We start from the raw sequence: 27,593 nt of genomic DNA on the forward strand, positions 1-27,593 counted from the left end.
GCGGGGACCCGACCTGGTAAACGAGCCCCTACACCCGGCTGAGTGGGAGGAGCTTGAGTTGCACGGAAGGCGGAGCGTCAGGAGGTCAGGAGGTCAGGAGGTGGGCGAGGGGCTCCAGGGAGAGCTGAGCTAGGTGTGATGAGCCGGTTTATCAGCGGTGGGAATGTGTAGAGGAATTAGGATCATTTCCATTTTCCAGGACAGACACCATCAGACATATCCCAGGCGTCATTAAGGAGGAGGTGTGGAGACAGACGAGAATTTTATTTTATTTTATTTTTTTTTAATTTTTTTTTTTTTTATTTTTTATTTATGACAGTCACACAGAGAGAGAGAGACAGAGACAGAGACACAGGCAGAGGGAGAAGTAGGCTCCATGCACCGGGAGCCCGATGTGGGATTCGATCCCGGGTCTCCAGGATCGCGCCCTGGGCCAAAGGCAGGCGCCAAACCGCTGCGCCACCCAGGGATCCCCAGACGAGAATTTTAATAGGTAAAAGCTCATGAAGATTGTCAGTGATAAAAAAAAAAAAAAAAAAAAAAAAAGATTGTCAGTGATTAACCTGTTCTCTCCCTTTTTTTTTTTTAAAGATTTATTTATGTATTTATTCATGAGAGACACAGTGAGAGGCAGAGACACGGGCAGAGGGAGAAGCAGGCTCCCTTGGGGAACCAGATGCAGAATTCGATCCCAGGACCCTGGGATCACGACCTCAGCAGAAGGCAGAGGCTGAACCACTGAGCCATCCAGGTGCCCCTTAACCTCTTCTTTCTAAACTAGGCAATATTCCCATAGCTCCCTGCTGTCGATGGGATAAAGTTACTCATTCCAAATTATTTATCACGCATATACCATATGCCAAGCATTGGTCAGGTATTGAAGACACAATAGTGAGTATAAACTTAATGTGACATATAAGGCCATTCATTCATAAGGAATGAAAGTGACTCTGATGTAGCTCAATAGACTCCTAACAAGAGTAATGACTACTATTATCTCCCATGTTTTCAGGATTTCACATTTTCTAATCACCACAAATTTCCTGAAACATAGGTGTCATATTGTCCCCATTTTACACATAAAGGAACAGAGACTAGGAAAAGTTAAGTGGCTTGTTGAAGGTTACAGAGCTTTGGGGATAGGATTCTAATGGAAGCCTGTTTGACTCTGTCAAATAAGAAAACAAATCCAGACTTAGTAAGGAGATACTTTATTTGAAAGGATTATTGCAAGGGGAAGGATAAGGGGAGGGAAGGGCCTCTTGTAATAGGGAGACCCCTCTGACTAAAAGATCTTCAAGTGTCTGAAGGGTTAGGCAAAAAGAATTTTTCCTTAATAGGGAAGAGTGAAAAAGGGTAGAAAAAGCTGGGTATGAGAGAGTAGGAGGAAAGGGTGGCTTGGTTGGATAGTAGTAGATCAGAGAATGTTTTACCTTAAGGTCAGTCTATTTTCTGGAGGGGTTGTGACTCAGGTGGAGAGTATGTCAAAAATAAGGAGCCTGGAAGGTATGGGCAAAGCTTAACTAAAGTTGGTTAACAACGCATTTTGTTTCGATTGATCAGCAGATACAAGTAGTTCAGCTAAACATTTATAAGGCAAAGAATACCAATTCAGAAGGACTGTCTTGCTTTGTCACAAGGAAGGTATCCACGAGTCTTAGTTTAAGTCATACAGGAATGGATATTTATTTGCAGTAAACCCTTTCTAGAGCACAAAAGAGTAGAGAAAGCGTGTTGAAAAAGGATTTTTTTGTTTTTTTTAAAGAGCACAGGGACCAGGTAAAATTCACTATTATAAATTCTTTCCTTATTGCAGGCTCCTCTCCTGCCATGGCCCCCTCAGACTGCATACTTGGGTCACACCAAACTAATTCTGATATTTTAAGCATATTCTATAAATCTCCCCCCCCCCATCAATACCCTCACACTTCCTTTGCTTGTGTAATTCTTTCTCTGTCTTCAAAAGTTGATGCACCAAAAAGATTACCTAGGAATAAATATAACCAATGAGGTGAAAGACCTATATTTTGAAAACTCTAAGACATTGATGAAAAATGGAAGATGACACAAATGGAAAGATGTTCCATGGTCATGGATTGGAAGAATTAATACTGTTAAAATGTCCATACTTCCCAGAGCAATCTACAGATTCAATGCAATTTTAATTGACATATCAATAGCATTTTTCTTAGAACTAGAAAAAATGCTTCTAAAATTTGTATGGAACCACAAAAGACTCCAAATAGCCAAAGTGGATTTTGAAAAAGAAGAGCAAAGCTGGAAGTATCATAATCTCAGACTTCAAGATATATTACAAAGCTGTAATAATAAAAACAGTATGGGACTGGCACACACACAAAAAATACATAGATCAATGGAACAGGATAGAGAGCCCAAAAATAAACTCATGTTTATATGGTCAATTAATCTATGGCAAAGGAAGCAAGAATATACCATGGGGATAATACAGTCTCTTCAATAAATGCTGCTGGGGAAACTGGACAGCTACATGCAAAAGAATTAAACTGGAGCACTTTCTTACACCAAACACAAAAATAAACCCAAATTGAATTAAAAACCTAAATATGAGACCTGAAACCATAAAATTCTTAAAACATAGGCAGTAATATCTTGGACATTGGCCTTAGCAATGAATTTAAGGAAATGTCTCCTCAGGTAAGGGAAACAAAAGCAAAAATAAACTATTATTACACCAAAATAAAAAACTTTTGGGACACCTGAGTGGCTCGGCGGTTGAACGTCTGCCTATGGCTCAGGGCATGATCCCAGAGTCCTGGGATCAAGTCCCATATCGGGCTCTCTGCATGGAGCCTGCTTCTCCCTCTACCTGTGTCTCTGCCTCTCTCTCTCTCTCTGTGTCTCTCATAAATAAATGAATAAAATCTTAAAAAAGTTTTTGCCCAGCAAAGTAAACCACCAACAAAACAAAAGGCAATGAATGGAAGAAGTCATTTGCAAATCATATATCTGATAAGGAGTTAATATACAAAACAGATAAAGAACTTACACAATTCAACACACACACACACACATGCATGCATGCACAAATAATAATAATCCAATTAAAAATGGGCAGAGAACCTGAATAGACATTTCTCCAAAGACATACAGAAGGCCAACAGATGCATGGAAACATGCTCAACATCAACTAATCATGAGGGAAATGCAGGGCACCTGGGTGGTTCAGTGGTTGAGCATCTGCCTTTGGCTCAGGTCCTGATCCCAGGGTCCTGGGATCAAGTCCCACATCAGTGTTCCCCACAGGGATCCTGCTTCTCCCTCTGCCAGTGTCTCTGCCTCTCTCTCTGTCTCTCATGCACAAATAAAATCTTTAAAAAAAAGAGAGAGAGAGAGAGAGAGGGAAATGCAAATCAAAACCATGGTGAGATATCCTCTCACACCAATCAGAATGCCTAGTATCAAGAAAACAACAACAACAACAAAAAAACAAATAACAAGTGTTGGTGAAGACCTGGAGAAAAGGGAACACTTGTGCACCATTGGTGGGAATATAAATTGGTGCAACCACTGTGGAGAACAGTATGGCAGTTCCTCAAAAAATTAAAAATAAAAATAAATTTAATCCAGTAATTCCACCATTGGACATTTACTCAAAGAAAACAAAAACACTAATTTGAAAAAATGTATATACCCCTATGTTTATTGCAACATTATTAACAATAGCCAATATATAAAAGCAGCCAAAATGTCCACTGATAGATGAAAGAATAAGGAAGATATAATACATACACACACACTCACACACACACTGGAAGATTACTCAGCTGTAAAAAAAAAAAAAGGAAATCTTGCTATTTGCAACAACATGAAAAGACCTAGGAAAAACCTATTTTGCTAAGTAAAATAAGTCAGAGAAAGACAAATACTATATTATTTCACTTATATATGTATTCTAAAAAACAAACCAAATAAGCAAACAAAACAGAAACAGATTCATAAATACAGAGACAAACTGGTGGTTGCCAGAAGGAGGAGGGTGGGGTGTGGACAAAATAGGTGAAAGGGATTAAGAAGTACAAAATTCCAATTGCAAAATAAGTAAATCATGGAAATGAAAAGTACAGCATAGAGAATATAGTCATTAATGTTATAATCACGTTGTATGGTGACTACATTTACTGTGTGAGCATTCAGTAATCATCCAGATGATCCAGTTCAATCAGAACTGTCAAATAACATATGGTACACTTGAAACTAATATAACATCGTATGTCAGCTATACTTCAATGATAATGATGATGATCATAAACCCAGTTGAAATGTGGGTAAATCTTTGACAAATGGACAAAAAAATTACATATAATTCCATTTATGCAAGGTTCTACAATCAGCACAACTAATCCATAGTGATTAGAAGTCAGATCAGTAGTTGTCTGGGGCACAGAGGGACATGAAGAATTTTTTGGGATGATGGAAATGTTCTGTATCTTGATTGAGATGGGGATGACATGGGTCTGTACATCTGTCAAAACTCATTGACCTCTACATTTTAAATGGGTGCATTTTAATTTTAATTTTGGTGCAATGCAACAAAATTGACTTTCAAAAACCCCAGTAGGATGACACCCACCCATATTTAGGCTTCACTCAATAGAGTGAAGGCATATATGAGCATAGGTTGATGTTTGTACTTTATAAGCTTGTTCCCTCTGCTGGACTTCAAGATACTTACAGTGAACACCTTTTTGGAGTTTCTGCCCAGCTCACAATGATTCCACCTCTCTGGGAACTGTTGGTCTTCCAATCATGTTTGTACTACGTGTGCCATCTGCCCCCACCCCACCCCACCCCAACCTGTTCAGAGTAAATTGCAGTAGAGGTAGACACAGGATGATTCTTCACTCTAAGCTTTGGACTTTTGAACTGATGTTCATGCCTTGGGGCACCAAGATGATGGAGCATCATGAAAGATGCAAGACCAGGACCCTTAAAAAGGCAGAGAATATTCTCAGACACAGCAAGGCAATGAGGCCCATGACACTTATTCAAGGAAACAGTGATTCAGATCTATCCACCTTCATCATTTGACTTGCAGCTCAGTTGAGGAGAGCACCTGCTCCCCACAATGGGAACCATATGCTGCGTAGCCTAGGCTTTGAAAGCTCAAGAAACTGTGGAATGACATATTGGCAAATTGGATCTTAACAGCATTATTTCTCTACAGAACTTAGAATGCATCTCAGCCAAAGAGCCTCAACATCCTTTTTACCCTGTGTTAGGACTTAAGTCTACCTTTGGAAGGCCCATTTTCAAAAGAGACATCAGCAATTGTCTGCCAGCCAAGTTGCCAAATGACCAATCTATCAAACGGCCAATCTGAAGACTAATGGATTTTCTGAATGAACACTTTATTAACATTACCAACTTCTAAGATCTATAGCAATTTCTATTATATGGAGTAGTTTCACAAGCTTTTAAAGATTTATGTGATGCAGTTGTTGACTGGTTTTCATGTGGTCTTTAGAGAATCGTTTGAAGGAATTTCTATTTATCAAGAGCTAAGGATGGTTTATTCTTCTTTTGAATATATTTAACTTCTGAATACATTGATGCAGAATATGTTCTTGAATGTAGATTTTTCTTGTGTGTATTAGTATTATGCCACTCGGTTTATGCTCTTTCTGTCTGCCACTTTCTACTTCTCTTTTTCTGTCTGCCTTCCCATTCCTCAATTTCTCTCTGTGCCTCAATATGCCTAGTTGTAAAAACACAGAAATTTCCCTCATGAGATTGGCATATAGGTTAAATTAGATCATGGTGGCAAAGCATGGGGCCTCGCACATAGTAAGATCAGTATTTTTAAAACTACATATGAAAAAAATACATATGAGTCCCCACTGTGTACCAGACACTCTGCACACACCATAAATATTGTATTCAATAATGCATGGGTCTTGTTTTCCTATGCTCTGACCATTTATAATTACTGTTTCTTGTTCTTGTCAGGCTCAAATTCCTAAGTCTCTTCAGCCCAAAGTGAGAGCTCATAAACACTTCTCTTCACTAGTTGCCTCTACCATACATCAACATAAATAATGGGCACTTGAGAAACCTTTTTTGACCTGGGAGCAGACTGGCTGCAGCTTTTAAAACCAGGATAAAGGTCTCTTTGGCTCTCCTAAGTTTGGAGCAAGCAGAGCTTTGGGAGATGTCAAGCAGAGTGAAGCTTGTTATAAAAAGTAAGTTCTTTTCTAAAGACATTTACGAATGTGACCAGAAACCAAAGAGAAACGCTGTATTAGATCTCATAATATTTGACAGTACGTTTCAATACATCTTTTCAGTCCAAGAGACTCAGAAAGGCAGAATTAAATAAATCAAAGTCATAACAGTATAGTTTCAAATATATTTTAGGTAGGTAAAAATCTGTCATTGTAACAGATCATGCAAATAGGAACACAAGACACAAAATACCAGCTTGTACACGCACTCCATTTTGCTACATATATGACAGCTTGCCATTAAGTTTTAAAATATAAATCACAACCAGATTGAGATATAAACCCCAAGGAAAACTGTATGTTTCCATGACTTTGCTAGTTTTTACTGAAGAACTGTAACTATAAAAGAACATGATGACTTCTTCAACAAACACAGCAGAACTCACAGATAAAAATGCAACTGTTCCTTCAAAGTATCACCTTCTGCAGCCTCAGGCATATTCTATGTCAGCTGTTCCTTCTCTCAACACATCCTTTTGAGAATTGCCACCACTCTCAGGAATAGTGTGTGTGTGTGCATGCGTGTGTTGTATACTTAACAGGACACATTTTTGCCTTTTGGAGGAAATGTGTTACAACGAGCCGCAGCCCCACTACCCCACTGGATTTTCATTCTAGCTCCCTCACATAACTAGCTATGTCCCTCAATCTGCTCCCCTAGTAATACCGTCCTCCTGCGGTGAGGTGTCATGGAGCTTAAATGAGATAAACATGACCCAGCCTTCAAGAAATATGGCTTTCTTCTCCCCATTCCCATTTTTTGTTTGCTTTTTATTGTGCAACCATTAAAAAGCACCCTTTTTCTCTTTCTTTTGAGGGTAGCTTTTATCACTATTTTGTTAATAGTCAAAAGGAATGTGGGATTGAAAACAATCAAGCTGCATAGTGTCCTACCAACTCTAAGATATGTAGGAATGAGAAACAATAAGGTAGAATTTCCAACGTGGTTCAGACACTGGTTCTGGAGAAAACTGTAGAAGAGCCTCAGAGGACAGGTGTTCTGAGAAGTGACAGTCACGATGGAATAGCTGTCAATGCCTATCAAGGTGACCCCTGGAAAGGGACAGCATCTATCCGCATATGTAAGGTCTCTGCACAGTCCTATAACTCCATTCCAGGAAGGCTTGAGAATTCCATCTAATTCTGCAGTAAAACTCTCTCCATGTGTCCCTTCAGTTTCCAATTAATTCCAGTCTGCAAGCTTGAATTACATTGAGAGTCTGAGGCTCTCACATTTCCTGAGGAGCAGGAGAACTCATCCAGATCCGATTGTCTTGGATACATCCTGCTCTCTCTGTTGACCACTGCCATCTGCTGTTCTGTCAATGGTGCCTAAGAACTTTCTAAGTTACCTAGTCTTTAAGACTATTCTTCTGACTCCAGAAAGCCCAGGTGCCTGGCAACTCACAGGCCTTCATCCTCTGTTTTCTTCGGGACCATCCTAAGTGTCACTTTGGTTGCAACCCCTGGTCGCCTCCCTTAGGAGCGAATGTGCAGAATTTTCTTGAATGTCTTCTTGAAGTTTTCATTGCATAAGGGATAAATGAGGGGGTTCAGCGTGGAGTTGATATAGCCCAGCCAGATGGTGAACATGTGCACACGCTCATTGCAACAGCTCTTGCAGAAAGCAATGACCATGAAGAAGATGAAGTAAGGAATCCAGCAAAGGATGAAGGCCGCCATAATAAAACCCAATTGTTTGGCAGCCTTTCGTTCTCGGTTCATGTGTAACCCAGACACATATTGTCTTGAATGTGAGCGGAGCCTCTTCCAAGTGAACTTGATATAATCCAGGCCTGTGCTAGACTCACTTCTAGGTTTCCCTTTCCCTGATCCTGACTCTGTGGGGGTGTCTGAGTCTGTCCGAGAGAAAGACTGGCTATCACCTAGGATCTGATCCTCTGATGTCTCATTGGCCCCACGCATGTTCAGACCCTGTTCATCCATCTCAAGCATGCTCTGGCTCTGGTTGATAGCTACGTAACTCCTGACACTCCCCTCTGCCTCAGTCTGCACCTGCACAATGTTAAGTGGAAAGCACTGGAGTTTGTCCACCTCTCTGTCCTCCTCTTGACGGAAGACACTTGGGGATTTCATCTCCTCTGAATCTTGGGATGGTGGCTTCAAGACAGGCTCACCACTGGCATCTTTTGACTTCCTTTTCAGAAATTCCCAAGGAGACTCCTTCCCTGGTTTCTTGGCCCCTGCCTTGGGGTTCTCTGGCTTCAGCTTAGGTTCAGAGAAGGAAGGGAGGGATCCATTGATGAGTTCTCGGTGCTGACAGTGCTGCCGTACAGCCTTGTAGATCCTGGCATAGAACCAGAGCATGAGCAAGGTGGGCAGATAGAAGTTGATGATGGCAGTCATGATCTTGAACCAGGTGACATCATAGAAGTCTGTCTCACACTTGTCTTCCCGGTGTCCTGAGGTCTGTGACATAAAGTGATGCCATCCCAGAATGGGAATAATCCACAAGAAGGAGAGAAACCAGGCCCCCAAGATGGTGGCTGATGCTCGGGTCTTGGTACGATACTTCAGGTATCTGAGGGGCTGCCGGACAGAGCGGTAACGATCAATGCACAAGATGAAGACACTGAAAATGGATGCTGTACTGGCCACATAGTCCATAGAAAGCCAAAATAGGCAGAGAGGCTGGCCTAGGGACCACCTGGACATGAGGAGGTAAAGGATGTTCATGGGCATGACAACAGCTCCCACGATCAGGTCTGCCACAGAGAGGCTGACAATGTACAGGTTCCCCACGGTGTGTAGCTTTCGCTCGCTCCGCACAGCATACAGGACCAGCAGGTTGAGTCCCACTGTGACCAAGGAGATGGCACTCAGGAACACCACAAGGGGCATCAGTTTGGGGTTGGCTATGGTGGTCTTGTTCCCCTCACACATCTTGTCTTCGAAGATGCAGGAAGAATTGGGAAGGTTCATTGGCACAAGAGCAGCCTCCAGCTGTGGTTCCCTCCCTGGAAAGAGAGACACAGAGATTAAGATCAGAGCCTTGGAGATCAGTAGAGTCACTTGGTACCATCAAGTTGATCTAATTGGGGTTGCATGCTGTTGGGGGTAATAGATACTGCTGGTTACCTATAATCTAGATCACCTTCTCCCTTAGTCATTCATTTCTTCACTTATTCAATGACTAGTCAGTGAATTCCTGACATTTTTCTGGACATTGAGAATACAGAAGTGAACAAAACAAAAATCTCTGCCCTCATGGAGTTTACATTCTAGTGAGGGAGTTGGGCAAAAGCAAGGCAAAGTTTAAGTCCTATGTTGCATGTGTTCTGGGAAGGTGGGCTGCATTATGGCTGGTCTTAGCTGGACATGGCATTCTAGTTCTTAGCCAGTGGCTGATCTAGGAGTGGCTGATCTAGGCCTCATGACTGTGGCAAAGAAAGTAGATACAGAAGTCTCATGGCAGAGCCAAGGGTTCTAGAAAGTTCTTCCTCTCTGACAAATGATCAAAAGCAGGAAAAGTGTTACTTCTCCTTGTCCCCTTCTTCCTGACAGGAGGTGATGCTTGGGACTATGGCAGTCATCTTGGGGACAGCAGGGAAATGCTAAGAAAACCACTGAAACACCAACTCAGAGTCCTGTTATCACTAAGGTGCTAAACCAACCCTGGAATCTACTTCCTTAATATTGGTTTTTAGTGGGAAATAATGAAATGTCTTCTTTGCTTAAGTCACCTGTTGTGGGAGTGTTCACTTGTAGCTAAAAGCATCTGTAACTGATATGGGGGAGATAACAATGGTACAAAAAGCAGGAAATAAAACTAGCACCTCTTTAGACTAATGGTTCTCAAATGAGAAGAGTTATGTGGTTTAAGAAAGCATATTTTACCTTTTAAATTTATTTTGCTTTTGTGTTTGAAATTTTTTTCGTTATATAAACCATACAAAGTAATATGTAACAAAACCTTCCTTGCTAATAAGGCTGTACTGAAAACACATTGTATCCTGTTATTGGTGATCCTCAACTGGGGTGAGAGGTAGAAGTAGGTCTTAAAATTTCTGGAAGAGGCTGTGAGATTTTGATATTCATCAAAAAGTGATACAGTTTGAAGAAAACTGAGAAGCCCTGAGTGCAAATCTCTCTCAATAATTTAGCAAAAACAAACTACTTTCACATTAAGACAAACCCAGATAAATTCTTGAGAAAAAAGCTAAATTTGAATGATTTTTTAATGATAAAAAGCAAGGCCCTAATACATTTATTTGTTCCTTGTAAGAGGAACCCTTGAGTTACTCTGCTGGAAAAGCACCACGTGGGTAGCATTGATTTTGCCCCAGCTCTGCCACTGATATTTTGAGTGACCTCTCAGTCTTTATTTCCTCACGGGTCAAACGTGAAAGGTGGCACAGGTGATCTCTCAAGGCTTTTCCAGTTATCCTATTTAGAGTCTGCTTTAGGCATTTTTCCATATTCTCCTCCAGCTCCAAACTGTCCATCAGGGCAACCCTCCAGCTTCTCTGAGTGTGCCTCCTCTGAACAGCATCACCTTCTGCTCTTGTGACCCAGTCCTGCTCTCTGCTCCTGTCACTCTCTGATGTCTGCCTGAGAGCTTTCCCCACTCACCCCCATCCACCCCAGCCATCAGCTCTGTGAAGATAACAGCTTCCAAATCTACAGCTTCAGCCTCTCTCTTTCTCCACCTCCACATCCCAAACCAGGACCTTGCAGCTTCACCTTCAGCCCTGACCAAGCTCACATCCCTTGGAATAGATTGCAGCCACCTCAAGAAGGAGGAAAGAGGCTAAGGAAGTTCATCTCAATTTTATTTTCGATTTTGGTTGGAAGGAAACAGGAAGCAGTTCCTCCAGACACTCCCATAGCCTTGGTATTCCCAAGGTAGCTCCAACCACTCTCTCTGCTATAGATGTGTCTCGTTTCTCTATTTTCCTTTTTGACTTGAGGAAAATTCTCTTCTCTCATTTCTCTCTTTGTCTCATTGCACACAGAGGGGAAATGAGAATTTCTTTTCACCGTGCACATACTATTTGTCATTCAATAATTTGACAGAAAATGATATTTTTATATAAAAAACACTGATTTTTTCCTTTTGGCTAAAAAAAAAGGTTGTTATGATTGAACTGAGATCACTGAACTAAAAATTACCATTGGATATTAAGCGTTTAGGGGTGAGAATCTATTGAGTCTGCACCTTACTTTGAAATGAAAAAAACAAGTTGGATGGATAGTTGATTAGAAGAAGGGATAAAGGAACAGACATATAATAAAACAGAAAGAAGCAAAATATTAATTTATAACCCAAGTGATAGATATAGAGGTGTTTACCCTACCTAAACATTTGGAGATGTTTCCAAATTTTCTATTTTATCAAACATTTTCATAGTAAAATCTTGGGGAAAATTAATGTAGCATATATATGTTTATCCTCACCTATCACTGTAAGCTTGATTCTTTATCACATGTTCTCCTTTGTAGCTTGGACATGTTATTTTGCATAAACATAAAAGCAAAAGATCAATACATATTTGTTAAGTGGATGAGTAAGTGAGTGAGAGGCAGGGTGCTATGAAGCACCTCAGCTCAGAACTTACTCATTCAACAGGTATTTCCTGGTGAAAGGTTCATTTCAGCTCAGTGATCTGCTCTAGAACAAGAGAATCCACTTTTGTCTTCTGATGCTATGGAATTCAGGATTCCTGGAAAGGCAACTGCAGCAACCACCTGCTGTATGCAGACCAATCTTGGCACCTGGCTCCCCTGAGGAATGCGAGGTGGAGGATGGGGTGTCAGGGAAGGAAGGGGAAGCCCAAGGGATCCCTGAAAAGTGGGTGCCCAAAAAGTCAACAGGAGCAGCCATATCAATATTAACTTCATGTCCAACTCAGGACTGGCTATGTAATTTGTAGGGCCCAGGGCAGAATTAAAAATTAAACAATTATTTAGAATTTCAAGATGAGGACACCTGATGGCTCAGCAGTTGAATATCTGCCTTTGGCTCAGGGTGTGATCCTGCAGTCCCAGGATCGAGTATCACATCGGGCTCCCTGCAGGGAGCCTGCTTCTCCCTCTGCCTACATCTCTGCCTCTCTCTCTGTGTCTCTAATGAGTAAATAAATAAAATCCTTAAAAAATATAAGTTAAAAAAAGAGAATTTCAAGATGGCAACAGCAGAATATGAAACCAAGACAGGAGGCCTCTTGAGCACATAGCCTGTGTGACTGCCAGGGTCACAGGCCCATATGCCATTCCTTGTCTTTGGTGCTCTTACACAATCCCTGAACATGTCCTACCCCATGAGGTAACTAATGTAAGATGATTTCCCCTGCCTCAGGGATCTGCATTTTGAAAAATAGATGGTTGAATGGTTTTCTCTCTATAAGTGCCAAAGGAATATCAAGTTGAGCGTAGGAATTATTTGGGGACATGGATCCTCACTGCACCTCATTCTACACAGGAGGTCATGCTCCCTTTGGGCTGCCCAGACTCTGTTGGGTTCTGAGGTACCCTCTCTGGGATCAAAGCCAAGCCTACAGAGATGATGCAAGCGATAGTGTGCTCTGAGAGAATGGAAGCTAGAAGAGGCACTTTGGACAGGCCAGTTGGAGAAGAAATGGTGGGCACCTGTAGACTCTTTATAGCTCTGTGTCCCTAGAGAAGCAAGTGATGGAAGAAGAGAGTTCCCCCCCAGGCTCTGTCACTTGGTGGACTGTGTGGAGCTTGGGTAAACAGCCATGACTCCAATTTCCTCAACTGAAAAGTAGGGAAAACATCATTACCTCCCTCCCTGGGCTGTTGGGAGGGTCAGTTGAGGCAGTGGGGTAGGAAAGCTCTGCTAATCCCCAGGTAATGAGGACTGGGTGACAAGCAGAAATGAACCCCATTCCTCTAAGAGGCTCATGTGCATAAGCAAGCCATCATTTTTGAATTAAGGCAATGGCTCCATTCCAAAACTATTAGCTGCAGCAGGACTTTTTCCAGAGTGATTACAAACAGTCTAATCCAATCAGGTCCATGTGCCAGCAAGTAAACAGAGGTAGTCAGTGTATCTTCCACATCCTGGGAATGCTGACTGGAGCAGCTATGACAGTAAGGAGTCAAGCCCTTTCAGATATCAGTTATTAAATGGCTACCACAAGCCCATAGAGAGGTCTTGTGATGATCCTCAAGATAGAGATGAGGAAATGGTCAGGTCAGGCTCAGAGGGGTGAAGCAACCGATGCAGGGTCACACAGCTAGGGTCACACAGCTAGGAAGAGACTGGTGAAGTCCAGGTTCAAACTTCAGTCTATCTAACTGTTTCTCAGGTTTTGTTCTATTGACATTTTGAGCTGGATATTTCCTTGTTGTGAAGGATTGTCCTGTATTGTTGGATGTTTAGCAGTATCCCTGGCCTCTGCTCACTAGATGCCATAGTATCCTCACCCTCTTCTTGGTCATGACAACCAAAAATATCTCTTTGACATTGTCAGAGATCCACTGGGAGGCAAAATAATCCTTAGTTGAGAACTACTGGTCTAATTGAAGAATAAACACCATGAACTGCCAAAGAATATAGCTTACTGCTCAAGGTAAAAAAGGACTTTCTAAAAATAGATGTTATCTAACAATTCAATGAATTGCCTTGATAGATAATAAGCTCCCCATCATGGGAGGTATGCAAGAAGAGGTGGCCTGGATCTGATTCCAAATTAGAAATACTCCTTCTTTCTCAGGGGCAATTATTTACCTAAACAAAACTTGCAGATGTTGATTTTGGATAAAAGAGACCAATAGGCAGGGATCTCTGTGATAGGAAGGGGAGGCAAGAAGAACTGGTGGGTTTGAAGAGATGCTACACTTTAAAGAAGGCACCCAGTGGCCTCATATTCCCTGCTTTCCATCCTATTTCAGCAATGCTGATCCACAGAAAGCTCGAGCTCACTTGGATGGAGGAATTGGGCAATGGTTAAAAACCCAAGCTTTGCAAACCAGTTAACCTCTGCTTTGATCCTATTTCTGCCCTATTTAGCTGGGCAAGATATTTCACTCTGCCAAGTCTTAGGTTTCCTCACCTCTCAAATGGGGCAGAAGCACCTCATACAGTGCCTGACATATAGGAAGTGGTCAATTAATAGTAGCTGTTTTCTTCCATTTCTGGGTGAATAACACAACGATCCCACAGCTGGCCCAGTCTGGCTCAGGGGAATCATCCCAACTTCCTTGTTTTTCACTGTGGCAGAAACTGCTCATAGTCTTCCAGTATCAGTTCTCCTCTATTTGGGAATAGACTTCTATTTTTTCTGAGTACATGGCTGCCTGGAATAGAGACTACATTTTCCAGGCTCCTTTGTAGCTGGGTATGACCATGTGACTAAGTTCCAATGAAACAGAAATGGAAATGTAGCTTGCAACTTCCAGAAAGCAACCTTAAATGGAGAATGTGTTCTTTTCTTTGGCCTTTCATTCTTCCAGCTGGCTGGAATGGCAATAGGATGAATATGGCTTAAGCAGCCTTCTTGGGACCATGAGGAAGAGCCACATAATGACAACAGTGAAGCAGCAATTTGGACAGAGCTGAGGTCTTTGGTGACTGCAGAGCTTCCAACTCAGTCAGGACTCTCTACCTCTGGGATAACTTAGGTTTTCTATCACACACAGCCAAACCAGATCCCTGACTTCAAGGAGTTTTCCAGTTAACATGAGAAGAAAGACAAAAGGTAAGTGAATAGCATCAAAAAATGAAAACTTCTAGAATGTAACTGGGACAAATATGATGACTGAGGTAAGATCAAAGCAGATGACAGGACAGAGGAGAGAGGAACAGCCTCTCTCAAGGTGGAATATAGATGTCAGGAAGAACACTGGAGAAGGAGTGATGTGTGAGCTGGGCTTCAAAGGATGAGTAGAAGTTCACCAGGAGGAAGGAAAAGGAATTTAAGGATGAAGAAAAGAAAGAATAAAAGTACAGAGCTGAATTCAAGGAACTGGGAGGGAATCGTTGGAACGATGAGCCCAGGAAGGCATCAGGGGACAAGGGATAAGAAAGCTCTTTACACCTCTCTGCTTTTGCTTGTGTTGTTTGTCCCAAAGGGAGCACCATTTGCCTTGAAGCATCTAAGTCCCCACAATGTTTCTAACACTCCCCTTGACATCACCTAGCTTATCATTCTTTCTTTAGCTGATTCTCCCTACCTAAAAAGGGACCACCTCTGGGACATGGAAAGTGTCCACTATTTCTGTTTCTGACATGAGACACGCATGAGCATCAAGGGACACACCCTCCTTCATGACAGAGCCCACACGTTTTCATTCACTGCCATTCTCCCATGCTGGCACCAGGCTGGCACACGAGGGATGCAGAACAGAAGCTTGTTGGATGGGGTCTGAAAAAGCAAGACACGAATGAAGAGCAGCAGGAGATGCATGGAGAAGGATCTAATTGCCTATTTTTCACGAGGATGTCTAAACGAACAAAACTTGGAGGTAAGATTTATGCTATTGATGAATATCAGTAACTTCTTTTTCCTGGAAACTTTATTTTGGAAATTTCTCTCATGGGAATCAAAAACATGAATACAGATTTATGCACAAGGATGCCTCCAGCAACATCATTTATGATAGGCAATAGAAGGAAAGAAATCTAACATCTGGGAACTAAATATATTATGGGATAGCTACAGAATAGAATATCATGCAGTCATTGATAATCACATTTATGCAGGGCCATTAGTAATATCAAAAATGCTTATGATGAAGTTAAATTTACAACGCACATTGTTTCACCAGGATTATGTCAATTCCATTATCAGGTTTACACAAAGGTGAGTCTCTGTTACATTATATTAACAGTGGTTTTCTCTGGGTAGTGAGTGATGTTTATTATCTTTGGCATTTCCCAAGATATCAACACTGAGAGCATCCTAGTTTTATAAAGGGGAAAAATAGGAACAGCATCCATTTTTAAAAATAAAATAAAATAGATTTATTCCATCGGGAAAAAAATTTTTTAAAGAAAGGTCTTCCATATTCTTAGCACATCGTTTATTTTATTTTCTTTTTTTAAAAAGATTTTATTTATTTATTCATGAGAGACACAGAGAGAGAGAGAAGGGCAGAGACACAGGCAGAGGGAGAAGCAGGCTCCATGTAGGGAGCCTGACATGGGACTCGATCCTGAGTCTCCAGGATCAGGCCCTGGGCTGAAGGTGGCGCTAAACCGCTGAGCCACCCGGGGCTGCCCCATTGTTTATTTTCTTTAGTGAAAAGTAAGAATTTGGGATTCCTTTCTTGATACATTCTAAATTGCCTCACCCACCACTCCTCATTCCAAACTGCTCTCCCCTCTGAGAACCATTTGCCTTGGCAGCTTATTTTCATCAAGTCTGAACATTAGTTTCTTTGCTTTAACTCTGAGAGAGAAGTGCCATGCATAAAAGTACCCCAAGTACTACATATTCTAATTGAGTCTTACCAAGGCATAATTTCCATAAAACACCTAGGCTTATCAGTGCCACTGGTCGTAGTACAGAGAGCAGACTGCAAATAGCAAAATCCCATTATGAACCCCGTACTGCAGGAACATGCCTGACTTTGAGTCTAGGGCAGTGGTGGGTTAAGTGTTAGCCTCTGGGTAAGATACAAGAGGTAGATGACCTTGTGGGCAGAGAAAGGTCCTGAAGATTGTTCTGGGGGTGGAGGTACACATTCAAATGTCTACAGAGTCAGGGAGGGGAATTTAATAAAAATAGGGAGTGGTGGGGCCTGGGGCAACCTGTAGAGTATATTCTGTCTAAAGAGGACAGCTCTTGCTCAGACGCCACCAACTACTACTGCAGGCTCAGATCTGCCTATTTTTAAAATGAAGCATAAAAGCTGAATTTTTACATGAAATCTTTTTGTTTTAAAACATCAATTATTCAATTGTTTTCTTGAACACAGGTCAAGCAAAAACAAAATTTGAGGATCTGACCTGTTGTCCCCAAGCTGGAAATGTCAAGCTAGTTCATAGAGAATCTGGAGTGCTGAATATAAGACAATGACCCTGGAATAGACTCCTCTTGGGGTATTTCCACAGCTCATAAGCTTCCTTCCCTGAGAACCATCATCCAGCTACGGGTGGGCCCTGGCAGCCAAATTTTTACCAAATAAACCTGATCTCTAGTCACGTGATTGGGCTAGAGGATATCATCTGACCCAGAAGGGCTATGTCTAGATTCATCTTTGCATATGGAGAGATTAGTTATTCCAGCACAGGAGTCATGGCATTCATCCCCTTACACCATACACAAAAATTAACTCAAAATTGACAATAGTCCTAAGTGTAACAGCTAAACCTCTTAAACCTATCAGAAGAAATAATAGGAGAAAATCTTTGAGATCTTGAGTCAGACAACGATTTCTCAGATACAACACTAAAGGCATAGCCCATTAAAGGGGAAAATTGCCAAGTTGGATTTTGTCAAAATTTAAAACTCTTGTGTTTCAAATGGCACCACTAAGAAAGTAAGAAGCTACAGAATGGGAGAATATATTTGTACCTCCTGTATATGCTGGATCATATGTCTGATGTATCCAGAATATATAAAGAACTTTTCCAACTCAATAGTAATAAGACAAATAACCCAATTTAAAAATGGGCAAAGGATCTGAATAGATGTTTCATCAAAGAAGGTATAGGAATGACTCAGAACCTCATGAAAAGATGCTCAACAGCATTAGTCATCAGGAAAATGCAAATCAAAACCACAATGAGATACCACTTTGCATCCACTGGATGACTATACTTTTAAAAGACAGACAATAATAAGCATTGATGAGAATGTCAAGAAATTAGGATCTTCATTCACTACTGGTAGAATGTAAAATGACGCAGCCACTGTTGAAAAGTCTGGTAGTTCCTCAGTTAAATACAGTTACCATAATAACCAATGATTCCATACCTAGATATCTACTCAAGAGAACTGAAGATATTTGTCAGCACAAAAATTTGCATGTGAATGTTTCTAGTATTATTAATAATAGCCAGAAAGTGGAAACAACTCTGATATTTATCAACTGGCGAATGGATAATCAAAATATGATATGTCCATGCAATGGAATATTATTTGTCAATAAAAAAAACCCAAAGTGCTGACGCATGCTATTGCATGGATAAACTAGAAAAACATCATGCAAGTAAAAGAAGCTAGACACAAAAGGCAGCACACTGTATGATTCCACTTACAGGAAAAGTCTAGCATAGGAGACCCAGAGAGACAGAAAGTAGATTAGTGGTTGTCTGAGACTGGGGGGGTGGAAACAGGAAGGAGTCTTCAGGAGTGATGGCAATGTCCTAAAATTGAATTCTGATGATTATACAATTGTGGACATTTACTAACAATAATTTAATTGTATGATTTACTCAGAATGGGTGAATTTCATGGTATATAAATTATACCTCAAAAAAGTTGATTAAAAAAAATTCAGTGGTACAAGCAAGAGGCTGTCTAGATTTCCAGACCTCTGTCTGTTTTAAAAACCTATTTGGGTATACTACTATTACTCCCTAAAATACTTACCAGGCACTAGGATTTTTTAAAGGGAAATAAAGGAGTGTTAGCCAAATAAGGATGAAACTCAGGTTAGATCCTAAAGAGCCACCAGAATTGGGCCACAATTCTGACTCTGAGCTTCCCAGGAGCCAGAGCAAAGAAGAAAAACAGGATCAATTACAAGATTCTATTGTCCTTTGAATGAAAGTAAAATAGTCTCTTAGCAGAAAGACAGCTTTAGTTGGAACTAAGTTTAGATAAAATGTATCTTACAGTTTCTTGTAGAGAGGGCACAGAGAGATGTTACACATAACTTCTTAATTCTTAGAAGCCCAAGTGTGGACATGATTTAGCTATATCAACTCTTTCTTCTTGTGCCTCCATGATTTTCTCTCACTATATAATTTGGACTTGTTTGTCTGCTCTCCCATGCTCCATCCCTAGTATGACAGGCTGGGATTTTGAAATTAGGCCAGGAAGGGGAAGCTGAAGGGTAATTATCCCTTTATTATGGCAAACAAAAGAAATATAAAAGTCCAGCTCCATCCTCTCTTACCCTCTGACATTGAAAAGCAACGAAGGAGAAGAAAAGTAGTATTTCCAAGGTTTCCTATATACTAGCATTGGGCTAGGATGGTTTCCATGTTGCTTTATTGAATCCTCACAGTGCTGATGACCTTAGGATAAAGGAATCATTTTTTGCTTCCATTTTAATTTAAAAAACAGGCTTCTGGAGTTTATAGGGCTTGGTACCCCACACTAAGATCCAAAGATGACTGAAAAACAAGTCCCTTAATGGCCCAAGTGACACCCACCTGCCCTAACCCACTTACCTTTTCAGTATAGTAAGAGAGAGAGAGCTGTAACATATGCTTAAAATAAAGATTTCATGGCATTAGAACTATGAACATCCGTGCTAACATTAGACAAGGACACTGTACACAACACCAGGCCCAGCCTGCATACACGTATCATTTCAGGACACAATGAATAATGCTTTATTTTTGTTCCAAATCCCCAGAGATTAAGCCTTGAGAAAGGCATTTCAAAGACCAAAGTTATCCAGGCTGTTTTCTTCTTGAGGAAAAAAAAAGAATGATTTATGATATTGAAGTAAATAAAAGAGCTGATAGAAGAAAAAGGAGAGGCAGATGAGATGTTTGCAAGAGAGAGTTCCTAGGTAATTGGGAGTTTCTTTAATGTCTGTCTCTTTCAGTCAAGTGACCCCCTGCCTGACTGCGCAGCTGGGCAGTCCCAGCACCTCACCTGGGGCTCCTCAGTGCCACCTGCTGGCCAAGCACCCTACGGGTGCTGGGGCCAGGCTTGTCTCTAGGCCGAGGTTTGTGCAAAGTGGAGCACAGGTGAGAGTGAATCAGTCTAGCTGCTCATTCCATTCTCATATGCACTCATTTACCCACCCATTCATCCACCCACCCATCCATCCGTCCATTCAACCATCCTCCCTTCCTTCCACCAATCCATCCATTCAAAAACTCCTTATTGAGGCATCGGGCACAGATGTTGTGATAGGCTTTCACAGATACAACCCCAGTGCTCATGGAACTTATGGCCTATTCCAGTGGTTCTCAACCTTGGCTACCTGGAGACCTTTTAAAACATACTGAGACATCTGTTTCAGGGAAGATAGAGTACAGGTATTTTTTCCTATTTTTCTGCTAAACACAATTAAAAAAAACCTTGAACATTATATTTAAAGCTAATATGAGACAAATCTAAAAGATGGAGAGGCAAAGGCAGATCAGCTAGGAATCCCAGGACCCAAAGAATGACACAGTGATGAATTCCCTGGGTTTTTGTTTGGCCATATATATCTGAAACTTTGAGTTATGAAGGTTGGCAGCTCAGAAACACCAATGGTCATAGACCAAAAAAAAAAAAAAAAAAAAAAAAAAGAAAGAAAGAAAGAAAAAAGAAAAAAAAGAAAAAGCCCCAACAAAAGTCTGTTGTGTCTAGCCAAAGGACCAGGAACAGCCTAGCAAAATAGAAAACTTCTAGACTAAAACTAGTCTACTTTCAGCCTAACTCCACAGAAAATACTAGAGAAAAAAAAAAAAAAAATACTAGAGCCCTGTTCCCATCCTGGCCAGCAGAGGAGCCAAGTGGAGCCAAGATATCCATCGTTGTCAGGCTACAAGGTGACTGACCCTCCTACTGGGGTGGTGTCCCTACAGTCCCTAATAGGGACTTCCATCCTCATCAGGTGGAGATAAACCTGCACCCTCTTCCCCCTTTACCCTCCCCCACCCGAAGTCAGTGGAGGGCACATGGAGAACAGTAAGGAGAGGCACCTCTACCCCTCCTAGTCAGGGAGTTATTCCTGGAGGCTTGGTAGGGAGCTAGAACTTGTCCTTGCTCATGAGTAATGAAGACCCTCCCTCTTCAGGTGTCAAAGAAGCTGAACAAGGAACCTGGACTTCTACCCCCACCTCCAAGTAATGAGGAAGAGCACCCTCATCCCACCACCTCTTGCTTCCCCTGCCAGAGCAGTGTCTCATGAACACAGATAAAACAGAAGACTTTTATCCAGAGTCTCAAATGCCGACCTAAAACACCCACATTTCAGTTGAAAATAATTTCTCATATGAAAAGCTGGGAAGAATTCATACAGAATTTTTAAAAGCAATCAATAGATACCAATGCCAAGATGACAGGGATGCTAGGATGACCCAAAAAACACTTTAAAGTAACCATCATAAAAATGCTTCAATACGCAAATGGAAACATGCTTGAGACAAATGAAAAAAAAAAAAATAGAAACTCCAGACAAAGAAACAGAAGAAAAAAAAGAAGAACCAAACGGAAATTTTAGAACAAAAAAATTTGATAACTGAAACAAAAACTCAATGGTTGGGATCAACACCAAGAGAGGAAACAATCAGTGAACCAGAAGTGAGGACAACAGAAATTACCCAATCTGAACATCTGAAGGAAGTTCTGGAATGGGAGTGGGGGAAGGACAGAGTCCCAGAGATCTGTAGAGTGATCTATATAACAAAAGACTTAACATCATGTAGGCTTAGTGCTGGAAGTTGACAAGAAAGAGGGTAAGGATGAAGAGGTACTTGAAGAAAACTTCTAAATTTAGTAAGAGACATAAACCTTCATCAAGAAGCTGAGTGAACCTCAAACAGGATGACCTCCTCTCAAAACCCACACCAGGATACGTAATAATTTAAAATTTTTAAAAATTTGGCTTTCCAAAGAAAACAATCTTGAAAGTAGCTAGAGAAAACACCTCACTATAATGAGAAAGACAGTAGATTTCGCATCAGAAAATATAGAGATGAGAAGAAAGTGACACAATTATTTTCAGAGGCCATAGGAAAAGAACTGTCAACCCAGAATCTCATACTTGGTGAAAATATCCTTAGGAAATGAAGGGAAATCAAGACATTCTCAGAAGAAGAATTTGTACAAGGCTTATATGCTGAAAACTACAAAATGCTGATGAAAGAAATAAAATATTTAAATAAATGAGATACACAGTGTTTATGGATTAGAAGATTCAGCATATTAATGTGTCAACTCTTCCTAAACTGATGTATGGATTTAATGCAATCCCTATCCAAATCTCAGCCAAGTGTCTTATAGATATGGATGACACCATTCTAAAATATATATGGAAATACAAAGGAACTAGAATAGCTAAAATGATTTTTGAAAAGAAGAATAAAATGGGAGAAATTAGGCTACTTGATTTCAAGACTTATTATATAGCTACAGTAATCAAGACAGTAGAAGGGTAGACACAGACCAATGGAATGGAATAGAGAATCAAGAAACAGACCTGCACAAATAAGCCCAAGAGACTTTTGACACAGGTGCAAAATCAGTTTAACTGGGGAAAGGGTGTTTTCAAAAGGTGGTGCTAGACAGTTAGACATCGATAGGCAAAAAACTGAACCTCACTCAGAACCTCATACTTCATAAGAAAATTAACTCAAAAATAGTTCACAGACTTAAATGTAAAACAAAGAACGGGCACCTGGGTGACTCAGTCGGTTAGGTGTCTGCCTTCAGCTCAGATCATGATCCCAGGGTCCTGGTATTGATCCTTGCCTTGGCTCCCTGCTCAGTGGGGAGTCTGCTTCTCCCTGTGCCCTTCCCCCCTGCTCAGGATCTCTCTCTGTCTCTCTCCTCTATCTCTCTCTTCCTCAAATAAATAAAAGCTCTTAAAAAATAAAACTATAAAACTTGTAGAAAAACTCCTTAGAGAAAATCTTCAGGGTCCAGGGCTAAACAAAGAGTTCATAGACTTGACACAAAAAGCATGACCCATAAAATGAAAAATTAATTAATTGGATCTCTACATCAGTTACTTACCTACTCCCATTGTAATCTTTGCAATCTTTGCTGGGTCTATGCATATCTTATACCATTATTTCCTTTTTATACATATTATATATATATGTGTGTATATATATATATATATATATATATAGACCTACTTTTTTTAAGCTTAAGTTTATTTTACTATCACATATGAAAATCCAGTCACCTATTTTTTTGTCGTCTATAGAAGCTTTCCATAAGAATAAACAGGATGAAAACAAAACAAGATGATTAAATTCTAGCCAGATATTTTGCTTTTCATTAAAAAAACAAACAAAACATGAGTACTTATAATGTGGGTACTAAAGATCTACCAGCGCTAAATTGAGACTCTCTTGCAGGTAACCAAAAGAATCAAAAACCAGTGTGAGTCAATATTAATCAATGTCATGACTGTGTACAATTTATAGTCATATCAGGTACCACCTAAAATGTGATAAGCATTGTTTTAAATCTCATCACAGGATCGTTTTGCTCCCAAATGCCTTTAGTAAAAGTTCAAACTCTTTTGACGACTGGCATGATATTTCCCTCATGTCTGATCCACTATACTCCAGTAAAAATGAAGCCACAGTCCCCAGACACTTCAGGTTCTTTCAGCCTTGGGATCTGCACATGTTATTTCCTCCTCCTGGGAGAGGAGGTTCCTTCAGAGTGGGGGCCTCATTTTTGCATACTATTTTCTCCTTCTGGGCTTATTTGATAGGCTGCCCTGCAACAACCAGGTGAGAAGGATGAGAAGGAGAAAGAGGGGGATGGTTGATAAAGGTTGATAAGATGGAAAGCGGAGTACCTGGGTGGCTCAGTCAGTTGAGCATCCAACTCTTGATTTTGGCTCAGATCATGATCTCAGGGTTGTGGAAAGTCTGCTTCTCTCTCTCTCTCTTTCTCCCTCTCCTTCTGCCACTCTCCCTGCTCATGCATGCTATTTAATATCAATCAATCAATCAACCAATCAATCTTTAAAAAGAATATGGGAAGAAAAGAGGAAGAAGGGAGGAAGGCTAGAAGGAAGGGAGGGAGGGAAAGAAGGAAGGAGGATGATGAACTTCTTTTTTAAAAAAGTTAGTTTGTTTATTTATTTATGTCATCTATATCAATGTGGGGCTCAAACTCATGACCCCAAGATGAAGAGTTGCATGTTCTTCTGACTGAGCCAACCAGGCACCTCTGAATCTCTATTTATCATACAAAACTCATCTTAGAAGTTCCTTCCTCTTTGAAGCTTTCCTATACCCTATTGCCACATCTAAGTCGTTTCTTCCTCTGGGTTCCCACAGTATTTTTTCCATATTTGTATCTTTTTTTAAAGATTTATCTGAGAGGCAGCATGCACACATGTGTGAGTGGGGGTGGTGGGGGACAGGAGGGGCAGAGGAGAGGGAGAGAGAGAATCTTAAGCAGACTCTCCCCTCTCTCCACTGCTGAGCACAGAATCTGATGTGGGGCTTGAAATTATAATGCTGAGATCATGACCTAAGCTAAAACCAAGAGTCAGATCCTCAACTGATGGAGCCATGTAGGCATCCCCCATATCTCTATTAAGGCATTTAATGCTCTGCGTTCTAATGAATGAATGAATGAATGAATGAATGAATGAACACATTAGGTATCTTTCACTTAGACTTTGACCCTTACAAGGGCAGGGACAATATGATAGTGACCTATTATTCTGGTACCTAGTTCAGAGGTTATTAACCATGGCTACACATTAGAATCCCATGAGGAGTTTTTTTTTAAAAAAAAAAAAGCAAATATCCTGCTCCCACCCTCAGACAAGATCCTGATTTTCTTCGTTTGGTGTATCAGGATTTTTGAAAACTTTCCAAACACAGCCAAGACTGTGAACCATTGCTTAACCCAAAGCTAAATGGTAGGAGGAGCTCAATAATGATGAATGAGTGAATGGATGAATTCTTTTAACACATCACTGTCCTGACCCAACATGACCATTTTCAGGGTTTCATGTTATGCTAATTCATTAATATATTCAGGAACTATTAATTAAGCAAGAATGCAGTAGCAGGTGTTATGCTAGGCCACGCTGCTGGAGATGGAAACATGAGCAAGACTCCCACTTCTCCCCCTATTCTAATGTGCCTTTGGGAAAGCTGGGTCTGTGTCCTTGTTTGCCCAAGAACTTTCTGTCCTGCTGGTTAATTGGCCAGTACCAACAGCAACCATCTCTCCATGGACAGACAGCAAATTTTACTTCTAGCTGCTTCCTTTGGCAAATGGAAGGACAGACTCCATAAATTCCCGACAGAAAGTTCCTGGAGGGTATCAGTGAGTCTACACACCAAAAAGTGGTCCAGTCTAGATCTCTCCAAGCACTGCAGAAGTGACAGGTGAGTCTCACAGGTGGCAGAGTCAGTTGAGTCTCACAGGTGAAACCCTACTCTACTTAAATAAACTGCTTTCTGGGTGTATATTTACATAAAGTAAATCTAAGACCTTAGGATATGATTAAGCTCTAAATTGCTTCACACTTAAAGAGAATTTCCTTTCCAATTGCTGTCCTCTCATACTTAGAGCTGCTTTAAGATCTGTACCACAGATTACTGAGAAGCAGAGATAATGACCCTTTGTGTCACTGCTATTCTGGTTCAGACTTTGATAATATCTCTGCTCAACTGTTCAACAGCTTCCGAATTGGTCATCCTGATTCTGATCTGGGTCCCCTCAGCCCATCCCACATGCAGAAGCCAGATAATCTTTCTGAAAACCACATATCCATCCAATCGCCTCTTTTTCCTACAGAAACTCTAATGGCTTGCTATGGCTGTGAGACCACAAAAGAGATACAGAGGATGACCCCGCTGCATAGACAAGGGTAAACCAAATGAAACTGGGCTGTCTTGTGTCCAGTCTAACCATGGTACTACAATCAGAAGAAATTTAAGTCCAACATCCAGGAAGAAAACAGAAAATGACTTAAACCTTTACTGAAGACTCCTAAAGAGGCAATCAATCAATCAATCAATCAATCAATACTAAAGCACCTCTTCCCCCATCTACTACCCTATTGTGTCACTTTCTATGTCAGCTGTTTGCCATTGAATTCCCCTTCTCCCCTCAAAAACTGTAGCTTGCATTGGTCCCCACTTGTGTTCTTTCTCCCATCTACACTCTGATCTTTCTGACCTATTGAGTGGTACCTTACATTTGTTACATAAATCTACTTCATCTTCCCATTGATTTCTCTTATTTTCCCATTACTCCAATCAGCACCACAGAAGCCCAAGAGACAAGCATTCAAAAACAGATTCTACTCGGGAAACCAGGAGAAAGGGCCAGGCAGTGGTTAGTGGCATGTTAGAATCTTTGACCTCACACAAGAGCCTTTTCCATCTGGGTCCAATTTCCCATGTAGCCTCCTCTTGTGGGGCTCCACTTTGCCTCCAAAGGCCTGGCTCTCACAAACCCCTACATTTGCAAACACTGTTCCATCTGGGATCCCTGGTCCTTCTCTCTCAGTCTGAGGAAAGGAACACATTCAATTAATTCTTTACAACGAGCTCTGATGTCACTTCCTTTAAGTCTTTCTCAATTCCATGAGAAGGGTTCATTGGCTTCCTTCTTCAGGGTTTTTCTGAACTTTGTAGAGACCTCTCTTATAACCCCTGTCAAGTTGGGTTGTAATTCCGTAATTACTAAGCAGACTTTTTCATTAGACCGTAGGCGCCAAATTTAAGTCTGAGTCATCTCTGTGTCCTCCCAAGAACCAGGGAGCTGCTCAATAAACAGTTACTGAAAGCTCTAGAAATATGCTCCAGCTATGAGTGCTACAGAAAAGCATTTCCCAGTGTTCTCCCCTCTGCTCACTAGCCTGGGAGTGCATGTCACAGTGGTGCTTGAGAGATCTGCCCTGGCACTCACATGGTTATATCTGGCCAGCTCTCCAAAGGGTAGTCTGTCCCTCCCTCTGACCCCAGCCAGGCCTGGTTCTCACCTAGTCAAAAAATAAAAGGATTTAAAGACAGCCCAGCAATTAGGCATGAGAATGCAATAAAGGTATACAGATTTGAAAGGAAGAAATAAAACTTCTTTCTTTGCAGATGACAGGATCTTGTATCAAGGAAATCCTAAGGGTCCTATAAGAAAATGATGAGAGCTAATAAATGAGTCTGGGGGGCCCAAGTCCTCAGTTGGGATGAGAGGAGCCCTACTGCCACCTGGATCCACCTTCCTGTGGCATTTGCCAGCACACCTTCCTTTCCAGTGCTCTTGGCATCAGCAGACGGAGTGTCCTGTGCAAGCTGCCTGTCTGCCCTTCTGGCACTGTGCCTGGGCAGTGCCTTTGTCTGGAATGCTTCTTTCCCACCATCGCCTTATCTGTAAACTCTGGAAATATGAGCTACATCTATTGAAGCTGAGAGTTTGTTATGCATAGCTTCATTTAATCCTCACAGCAACCCCATCATGAAGGAGCTGTTATTATCATCCACATTTTTTTTTAGAGGGGGCAGATAATCTTTCT

General features: G+C 41.1%; 1 protein-coding gene and 1 long non-coding RNA gene across 8 annotated transcripts in view; one reads left to right on the top strand and one right to left on the bottom strand.

Moving 5' to 3' along the window:
- The first annotated feature begins 474 nt into the window (after positions 1 to 474).
- Positions 475 to 27,464, top strand: LOC111091238. Of its 4 annotated transcripts, none has more exons than XR_005374591.1 (6): positions 475 to 493; positions 5,989 to 6,221; positions 9,789 to 9,885; positions 14,703 to 14,947; positions 15,570 to 15,713; positions 25,874 to 27,464. It is a non-coding gene; the product is annotated as an uncharacterized LOC111091238 (long non-coding RNA). The 4 variants fall into 4 exon arrangements; XR_005374589.1 differs by lacking the exon at positions 25,874 to 27,464 and adding an exon at positions 21,165 to 22,834; XR_005374588.1 differs by lacking the exon at positions 25,874 to 27,464 and adding an exon at positions 17,169 to 17,891.
- Positions 6,369 to 27,593, bottom strand: part of HRH1 (histamine receptor H1) — a 74,861-nt gene continuing 53,636 nt past the window's right edge. For all 4 annotated transcript variants that reach the window (XM_038565633.1, XM_038565632.1, XM_038565634.1 and 1 more), the window contains one exon: positions 6,369 to 9,241. In XM_038565633.1, coding sequence (XP_038421561.1) covers positions 7,743 to 9,206 — 1,464 coding nt within the window. In that variant the 5' untranslated portion in view covers positions 9,207 to 9,241 and the 3' untranslated portion in view covers positions 6,369 to 7,742. The remainder of the gene's footprint in view (positions 9,242 to 27,593) is intronic.

The sequence above is a fragment of the Canis lupus genome, chromosome 20 (assembly GCF_011100685.1).
Source record: "Canis lupus familiaris isolate Mischka breed German Shepherd chromosome 20, alternate assembly UU_Cfam_GSD_1.0, whole genome shotgun sequence".
NCBI classification, from domain to species: Eukaryota; Metazoa; Chordata; class Mammalia; order Carnivora; family Canidae; genus Canis; species Canis lupus.